Source organism: Nicotiana sylvestris, chromosome 5, assembly GCF_000393655.2.
Source record: "Nicotiana sylvestris chromosome 5, ASM39365v2, whole genome shotgun sequence".
NCBI classification, from domain to species: domain Eukaryota; kingdom Viridiplantae; phylum Streptophyta; class Magnoliopsida; order Solanales; family Solanaceae; genus Nicotiana; species Nicotiana sylvestris.
In genome coordinates, this window is record NC_091061.1 from 158,633,377 (window position 1) to 158,643,254 (window position 9,878).

The 9,878-nt window shown below is 37.9% G+C and overlaps 1 protein-coding gene across 1 annotated transcript; it reads left to right on the forward strand.

Moving 5' to 3' along the window:
• LOC104213088 (F-box protein At2g02240-like) lies at positions 1 to 2,439 on the forward strand. Its single transcript, XM_070147176.1, has 4 exons — positions 1 to 34; positions 257 to 447; positions 1,658 to 1,776; positions 2,058 to 2,439. The coding sequence occupies exons 1-4, from the start codon at positions 1 to 3 to the stop codon at positions 2,437 to 2,439; spliced, it is 726 nt and encodes a 241-aa protein (XP_070003277.1).
• The last annotated feature ends 7,439 nt before the right edge of the window (positions 2,440 to 9,878 follow it).

Here is a 9,878-nt window from a genome sequence, read left to right on the forward strand (position 1 = left end):
ATGGAGAATGAGAATGGTGAAGAAGATGAGAGGAGTAATACTTGTGTGTGGATGCTACTACTACTAGAGGGTTGTATGACGGTATTATGTTTTGAACATTCTCTTCTAGTGTAACTGCATTATGCTTAACGGACCGTTATGTTAGTATTATTTTATCCTCCTCCATATCTTTATAAACTATTAGACTTTTTCTTGGCAAGGAACCCTCTTGCTCTGGTGTAGGGGGCGTAAAACTTCATTAACAACGTCCAAATAGAGCCCTATCGACGTTTGCCGCCTTTCCTTAGTCTCTACATCTGTCCGATCCGCCGCCGATTCCGATTCCTGCCGTCCGATTATCGGTCCATCATTTCCCGATCACTCACTCCGATCCCCGATTTCCATTCAAACAAGGATCTATATGTTTATCTTTGCCATCATCCCGTCTTAATTGATGAAGGTCGCAAGGTAAATATGGAAACAAAGAAAAAACGATTAGTTTTTGTCAGTACATTTGTATTTCCGTGGGATCAAAGTAGTTGTAACTTTTTTTTTTTTTTGAGCAAACAAGTAGTTGTAACTTGCTGCTGGTTGTTTATGTCTTGTTTTTTTTTCTTTTCGAAAGTAAATCTGAATATCAACATTTCTATCCTCTTATGGAAAATATTACCCTTGGCTTTATCCATTCATGGAGAAAGGTAAGAAGTTACTGGCAATCTGTGTTTACACCACTAAAAGATGCATAACATGTGTTTGCATATAGAATTCTTTTACATAACCATGATTAATTAATACTTATTTCCTCAATAAATTATTTAACCATGATAAGTGTTTTTTGTTTTGGGTAATAACCATGATAAGTTAATCGGCTTGACATAAACACCGAATGCGAGTAAATTTTTAGCGAGTTGAACTGGCAATTATTGAATATTGAATTTGCAATTTGATGTCCTTTGGTAAGGTGAATCCAATTAGGATGATTATTTTTTGTACAAAGGTGACAGCCAGCATGTGATATTATTTATTTATGTTCTGGCTTTCATATTGTTTCTAAACGATGATCATTTTTCTGTTTTTTGGGAATATTTAGTTTCAGTTGGATTAAAATCTGCTTGATTGAGCTCTTAATTAGTAATGCTCACATCATGCTTCAGCTCTGCTATAATTGTTGTGTTATTGAGTTCTTAATTCTATAATCGTTGATACATTAAGAAAATTATTGTCATTATACTTTTGGGAAGAGTCAGTTAATGTGACAATTTAGTGTTATTTACCATTTTACAAAAATGTGTGTTAACCTTTTTGCTTCATGCAACCATTTTGATGTAAACAATCCCTTTAGCTTTTGGATTTTGTAATTTTCTTCAGGAGGCTTACCTCTTTTCTTTTGTATTCAGCTTTTGCTTCCGGCCATCCCCTGGATGCCTTTATTAATGAAATTTACCTTACTTGACCATTCCGCGAAAATATCTACTCTGCATAGCTGGGTAATTAAAATAGAGCAACTGAGCTTGTCTTCAATCAGTCGCTCTTGTCTGCAATCCCAATCTCTTGAGGCCTTTATATACAAACATCTCTTGTCATCTTGTTAAACCTGTATAGATACATGTTTTCTGTACGCTCATTCTCTTTCATCGGTTGTGTGTTTCGACTTACAAGATATGCTTTTGTTCCACAGAGTTTCTCACTGGAAAAACGGACTGGAAAGAAATGCTACTTTCTAAGTACAAGGGATCTTAACATTGTATGGAGTGATGCACCAGAATATTGGAATTCGACTTCACTACCAGAGTCCAGGTTTGCCGTCTTTTAGAGGATACAGACTATCCTTCTCTTGAGAATAAATATACACATTAGTTTATTTAAATTCTATGCATAAACGAACACCATGTCATTTTTTCTTATTGTAGCGGGTAATTTGTTTTATTTCAAGATTATAAATCATACATTTAAGGAGGCTTACCTATAAATATGGTAAGATGATTTGATTGTATAAAAGAATTTCCTACACTGACAAATGTATATAACTTAAACTCTTAGATATAATGATAATAGTTTTCCCCATATTGCCAAAATAGGTTTCCAGAGGTGGCTCAGCTCAAAATTGTTTGGTGGCTTGAAATTTGGGGCACAATAAAGGCTGGGATTCTATCACCACTGACATCCTACACAGCTTATTTTGTTTACAAGATCAAAGATGGATATGGGTTTTATCATCGACCCTCGGAGGTTTCGGTTGGAATTTCTGGTGTTGAATCCGGAAACGTCCGGTTTGCTCTTTTGCATCCAGATGATGATGATGATGACGAAAATTATGCGTCTGCTCTGGCCTCTGATACGGAGCACGAGGAGCCCGAGCCAGTTGACGATTATGAGGATGATGATTATGAGCCAAATGAGGTGTCACCTCCTACCCCAACTTCTAATGTGGAATACGAGGTGCGCTGGCTATACAAGTGAGGTGCATAAAAGATGATGACGACAAAGTTTTGATGGGAGATGACCAGATTAAGAGGAGGTGGCAGACCTACTTTCATAAACTTCTAAGTGAAGAAGGGGATCAGGATATTATACTTGGGGAATCGAGGAATGCCGACAGTCACCATGAAGTAAGTAATTGTAGGGACATTGAGATCGATGAAGTCATGGAGGCAATGCGTAAGATGAGAAGGGGCAGAGCTACCGGGCCAGACGAGATTCCGGTTGAACTGTGGAGGTGTGTGGGTCAAGCAGGCTTGGAATGGCTTACTGCATTGTTTAGTGTTATATTCAAGACTAATAGAATGCCTGAAGAGTGGAGGTGGAGTACAATGGTCCCGTTGTATAAGAACAAAGGTGATGTCCAGAGCTGTAACAACTATAGGGGCATCAAATTACTAAGTCATACCATGAAAGTTTGGGAGAGAGTGGTAGAAATGAGAGTGCGAAGGACGGTGTCTATTTCAGACAACCAGTTCGGGTTCATGCCGGGACGATCTACCACAGAAGCTATCCACCTTATTAGGAGGATGGTGGAACAGTACAGAGATAAGAAGAAGGATCTCCACATGGTGTTTATTGATCTGGAGAAAGCGTACGATAAGGTTCCTAGGAAGGTCTTATGGAGCTGCTTAGAGGATAAAGGGGTCCCGAGTAACTATATTAGGGTGATTAAAGACATGTATGATGGAGCTAAGACTCGGGTTAGGACAGTAGGAGGCGACTCTGAACACTTTCCAGTTATTACGGGATTGCACCAAGGGTCTGCGCTCAGCCCATTCCTATTTGCCCTGGTGATGGATGCACTGACTCATCATATTCAAGGGGAGGTTCCATGGTGCATGCTATTTGCTGATGACATTATTCTAATTGACGAGACAAGAGGCGGCGTCAACGAGAGGCTAGAGATTTGGAGACATGCTCTTGAGTCTAAAGGTTTCAAGTTGAGTAGGACGAAGACGGAATACCTCGAGTGCAAATTTGGAGTTGAGCCGACGGAAGCGGGAGTTGAAGTGAGGCTTGACTCTCAAGTCATTCCCAAGAAAGGTAGTTTCAAGTACCTTGGATCGGTTATTCAGGGGATCGGGGAGATTGACGAGGATGTCACACACCGTATAGGGGTGGGGTGGATGAAGTGGAGGTTAGCGTCGGGAGTCTTGTGTGACAAGAAAGTGCCACCGTTACTAAAAGGTAAGTTTTATAGAGCAGTGGTTAGGCCTGCCATGTTGTATGGAACTGAATGTTGGCCGGTAAAGAACTCACACACCCAGAAGATGAAAGTAGCAGAGATGAGGATGTTGAGGTGGATGTGCGGGCATACAAGGATGGATAAGATTAGGAATGCAGATATTCGAGAGAAGGTGGGTGTGGCCCCCATGGAGGACAAGATGCGGGAAGTAAGACTCAGATGGTTTGGGCACATTCAGAGGAGGAGCACTGATGCACCGGTGAGGAGGTGTGAGCGACTGGCTGTAGTGGGCACGCGGAGAGGTAGAGGGAGACCTAAGAAGTATTGGGGAGAGGTGATCAGACAGGACATGGCGCGACTTAGGATTACTGAGGACATGGCCCTTGATAGGGAATTATGGAGGTCGAGCATTAAGGTTGTAGGTTAGGGGAGAGTGTGAATATTTCTACAGCACAAGTGAGAGAGACTATCTAGTTAGGAGTTAGACTAGGAATGTCAGTGGTCGTCTATTGATGCAGGGCTTTACCTTCTAGTTGTACTATACAAGCCATTTATTTCGTATTTCGTATTTCGTATCCTGTATTTCATATTTCGTATCTCTTATATATTGTTGTTATTTTTATTACGCATTTTTATGGTACTAATATATCATCTCCTATTGCTTTTTGAGCCGAGGGTCTCCTGGAAACAGTCTCTCTACCCTTCGGGGTAGGGGTAAGATCTGCGTACATATTATCCTCCCCAGACCCCACTTGTGGGATTATACTGGGTCGTTGTTGTTGTTGTCTATTTCTTAGAGTCTGTTTTGAGTCTTCTGACCAGAGCGTGTTGCTCATTGGGTTTGAGATCTGATCCAAATTTCTGTAGAGATAAGAAAGTAAATGGGAATAGTGTTTATGCGACTTTTTCAAACAAATAATCTACATCTTGCCAAAGAAAAACTGAATATTGCGGATGAGTTGCAGCATCAAACTTATTAGACATAGTTTAGCACTGGAATCGAAATTCTTACTGTAACATATCGTTTTCACTCTGACTATTATTTCTTTGAGAAAAAGAAAATCTATTTACTTATATACCAAGACTAATTGTCTAACCCTTTGCTATTGCATCACATGAGTGTTGATACCCAATTTTTCCATATATATTTTTAATATACAAAATACTTTCAAAATAGCATATATATGTATGTATAAGTATGTTCAAATGTTTTATCATTTTTTGTTAATTTTTAAAGATTTTTAAACCAATTTATTCCCCTATTTTATTCATAAAAACCCAATAATAATTCCCAAAGTTATCATTTTGGTGATTCGTTTATTGGATTCTCATATTTATACTAAAATATAGCTAAGATATTTTTACATATTTTTATAAATTGATTTAGTATTTTTAAAGCTAAATTGCATATAATAGCAATATTAGCCTCTTTTAGATTTAATTGCGTTTATATCTATAAAAATTAAGTCCAGTATTTTAAATTTGATAATTATGTACTATAAATAATTTTAGCACCTTTAATTTATTTACCGAAATTATTTTATTACTTTTTATAAATCAAATAGGGAAAATTGGCTATTTAAATGTTAGCCCCATTTTATTTCAATTATAGCCTGATTTGAACCCAATTTGAAGCCCAATTACCCCGACCCAATTGCAATCTAAACCGACCCAAACCCTATCCCATTAAACCTCCCCACTTAATCGTTTTAATCCAGGCCGTTGATCCTTCAAGATCAACAGCCAATAATCACCCTTTTCTTTTTTAACCCAAACGACCCCTTCACCCTAACTCATTCCTCACAACACGCCGCCTCTGAAACCCCTCCTCTCCCAAATCCTCTCTACAACACCCTCAAACCCTAGCCGCCACCACTCTAATCCGCCCTAATCCATGGCCTTCCAAGGTTATCGGAGACCTGTATCAGCCTCATATGGCTTCTACGTGTTCGTTTCTGTGGTCTCATGACCAGATCATGAAGGGGCTTGGTCCAGACTTTGCTCGATGACTGTTCTCCGATCGTCTCTGATCTTTCTCCGGCCAGCCATGGCCATTCGAGTCAGACATTTGACTCTTCTGCTTAGATCAATGACTTTCAAGGCATTTCTCGTTACTTGGAGTTCTTCTGAAACCCTAATCTCTAAGGTTCTTTTGATTTCTTTCAGATCTGCTTCAGATCTATGTTTGCTTTGAACTTCTAAGCATTTTTCTCGAAGTTTCTTTTAAAACTTTGCTTTCAAAACTCTTTACCTTTTCCGATTAGGGTTTTCTTGTTAAGTTATTTCAAAACTTTTCTCTGATTTTTGACATGTTTTGCTATGTTTGCTCGTATTGTCCTTCTATCTGAGTTTGCATGATAAAAGTCCTGATTTCTTTTGGGGTTTCTGAGTCTATTTGTTAGTATTTGTTTGATTTACTTGTTTATCATCTCTAGACTCGATTGGTGTTGAAAACCCTAATTTCTTTTGGGTTCATTCGAGTCTCTGAAGCAGTCTGCTAAGTATTTGTGTAATCTATTTGTTCATCATCTTTAAACTCGACTGGTTTCGAAAACCCTAATTTCTTTGGGGTCTATTCGAGTTTCTGAAACTGCTTGTGCAATTCATTTGTGTGAAATTGCTCGACTTGATTTGAAATTCCTTTGTTTCAGCATCTCTTTTCTTTATGCGATTCCTTTGGTTATGAGTTCTTACTATCTTTGAAACTCGACTATGCTTTTCAGAAGGGTTTTTCACTTGACCCTTTGCATGCTTCTGATACTCTATTTTTTTCTCTACTACTAAGTCAATGAAACTTGACCTACGTGACTATCATGTTTCGAATGTTTGTTGTCTACTAACTTTGTGCTATTATTGCATGCTGTTTCCTTTTGCCAATAGTTTGGCCTCACATGTCCAGTGTTTGTGCACTCTATTTATATGCTGAGTTTCCTTCTTTGATTGATCTTCAATTGTGTGACTGATTTCAAACTTTTCTTTTGTGAAAATCTGATTTAACTCGCCCGTTATGGTTAATTGATTTCTTTCCTTGTTTTGCCTTACTGAATCCTTTCCAAAACAAGTATATTCCTGTACTTAGACTTAATCACTTACTCAATTGTCTTACTACTTCTTTTATGGCAATAATCAGTCTGCCTATAAATTGATTTCTTTCCTTATTTTGAACCTGTCACTGACCGTTAAGCAAGTGATCACTTAATTAAAGGCAATCACTTGTGTAATTGATTCTGAATAGTGATTGTTTCCATGTTTGTGGCTTATTACTTCTCTTTCACTCGTTTTCAAAAAGCTATAAATACCCTGTACTTCTCTTCTTTCAAAGGCGAACACAAGGCATAAAATACTTAAGTTCATACACACACTCCACTAAAATCTCTCTCTTTTCTTTGTTTCTATTTGTATTGTTGCCTTACCTAGCCGGCTGAAAGCTAAGGCTAGGCTGTGGGAAGCCCGCTTATTTTTCTCTGCATTTGCATTTTACTGGTATGTTCTAATTAGCTTTTGCACCAACAACATCATGTTTCTTTACTGTCTCTTTCATACTTGCTTGTCCCATGTTTGTATTTAACCTAGTACCATTATTAAACATGCTTTAATCTGCCATTTCTCTAAATTAATGCTTTGTCCACTACTTACTATAATTTGTGAATCCTAAATCTCTGCCCCAATGTGTTTAATACTTGTATTTGGTTTGGGGCATAACAACATTGGACATTATTGTGCATGGCCCAAACCTGATTCTCCTGGGATCATAACCTCCATGTTTCTTCCAGATGTTGTGTGTTCTGATTGGTTTATAAGCATGTCAGCACCTTTTATTGTTGTGCTTGCCCAAAACTGATCCATGCCTAAGTGCATGGGCTCCTTGCAATGGATTCCCAACCCTTGATCCCCCTTTGTATGAAGTTATTAACTCTATGTGTTATTGATTACTGTCTCCCTATCACCCTTTACCCCTTCTCCTTTATCCCCTCAGTTTTTAAAACTCTGTTCCTACACTTTCACTATTCTCTTAGAACTTAAGTTCTGCCCTCCTTGTGTGAGCATTGCCTTGGGACCCATAAGCTCCCTCTAAACTTGGACACATAAGGGCTGGCACTCCCACACTGCACTCATCTCTATTCTGGTTATGTAACTTAGGTGTGAGCACTGCCCTGGGTCCTATTGAGACCCTTAGGGAACTTTGACACATTCAAGTCTGAGAAAGGCTTTGAATCAATGGCATTTGAGGTGGTTTATTCCATAACTCAGAGAGGAAGTCAAGAATCAGGTTTCCTCTGAATGTAACTTTTTTTTGAACTTTTCTGGTGTAATTCATTATTTTTGGTCTGCAATAATTTGTAATAAACACTTGGGGCTGGCTAGTGAAAAGGGTTGGATAATCATGTATGTTCCAGGGTAGAAAGCATTCCTATAAGACTTTTCTTTTTATTCTGCGTGTTCAATTCTACATTTTAGACACCATGTCTATAGGGTTTATCTTAATTTCTTCACGATCAATTTCATATCTAGATAACCTGCCTATAGGACTTATTTATAATTCTGCATGTTTGTTGTCACTTAGATATCATATTTTAGGTTCTAAACGGCTATAAGTAAGTATCATGTTCATAAGGTTGAAATCAGTATAATATATAGAAATCATGCCTATAGGGATTCTCAAGAAAATCCTGTTCGTTTCCGTTAACATTAAATGTTAGATATCATGCCTATAGGGATTAAAATCAGCAAATATTAGATACCATCGCCTACAGAATCTGCAACTAGTTCAATTTCAAATCAGCTCGATTCCAAACCAGTTTTAAACAATTTTCCTTCTTTATTTAACGAGGTTTAGCAAGCATGCCTATAGGATCCCAGACCATTCGTTTTAAGTTGTTACTGCTTTGTCACACTTTGAATAAGTAAATAGATACCATGTTCCTAAGAGCTTACCCAAACAATTAGGCAAGCCTTAGATAATAACAACAATAAAATTTGAATCCGCTTTTGTTAGTTGCTACAACCAGCAGGCAAGCCTGATTCAGACTTCTTATCTGAGTTATGTAATAAACTGATCTGCCTCAATAATTAAACTCCCCTCATCTTTAGTATTTTAATTAGACCTAAAAAGTATGTGCAAGTCATGCTATTTATGTTTTTTTTTTGTTTGAGGAGGAATACATGGTCCTTTATCTGTTTATATGCTTCCCCAACATGCAGTATTATGTGTTTTGCATGTCGCATTAGATATTTTTTCCTTTTGAAACCAAAATTAGCCTAATATCCCTCCCTTTTAGGAATAGTAGTCCTAATCTCCTCGGGGACTAATAGAAATGGGACAGGTAATAGCATGCAATAGTGATCGAGACCAATCCATGCTTTAAATATCTTAACGGGGTGTGAAGGGTAGATATGGATATGATAACCGGTGCGCTAATACCACGTGTATCCCCTCTTTTAAGGAGTGTCATACCGGGTATCGCATTGATGTGATCCATATAAATACAAACCTAGGACCCTTTTACATTCATCAACATGCTTAGTTATAACTCTTTCAAAACTTTGCTTTATTTTATCATTTTTAAACACCTGTGTATTTAAAATCCCCTCTTATGTGAGACTTGTTTGTTTACTTGTTAATTGCACAAATTCATAATCAACTGTCTGGCCGTGAACCACACTAGTGGATCTTGAGGGGTGCCTAACACCTTCCCCTTAGGAAAATTTCAAGCCCTTACCCTATCTCTGGTTATTCAAACGACTTAGAATTAAACCCTATTGGTGTCCTAATGCACCTTAAATCATTAGGTGGTGACTCTTCAAATTGCAAAACCCAGTTCCCAAAAGGAACGAGTTGTCCCATACCAAATGTCATAGACCCGATTTCGCGAGAAAAAGGGGGCGCGGCAGCATGGCGACAAGATATTTAGACTTTTACCATTTCTGACTATTATTGTGAATTTATACCTCTTTATGTGCAATTACTTGTTTAATTCTTTTAAGCAGTCAATTCCCTTTTCAACTGCAAAACTAACTTGTCTTCTTTGTTTCTTTCCTTACTACTGCTTTAAATTATGAAACTGCTGTATTTACTGCTTTCTTAACGTGAAAATACGTGCCAACATGCTTTTAATTATTGCTTAATCATGCTCAACATCATACTCCACTCGTGCCAAATGAATACCATAGCAACGCTTATAATGAGTGGTTATAAGCGTTGATCATTTAGTCCATTGGGTTTCCCTAAACC

Coding starts and splice junctions, on each gene's coding strand:
- LOC104213088 (XM_070147176.1), top strand. CDS start 1: ATGGAGAATGAGAATGGTGAAGAAGATGAGAGGA. Junction 35..256: donor TGGTGAAGAAGATGAGAGGA/GTAATACTTGTG, acceptor ACGTCCAAATAG/AGCCCTATCGACGTTTGCCG. Junction 448..1,657: donor TAATTGATGAAGGTCGCAAG/GTAAATATGGAA, acceptor TTTGTTCCACAG/AGTTTCTCACTGGAAAAACG.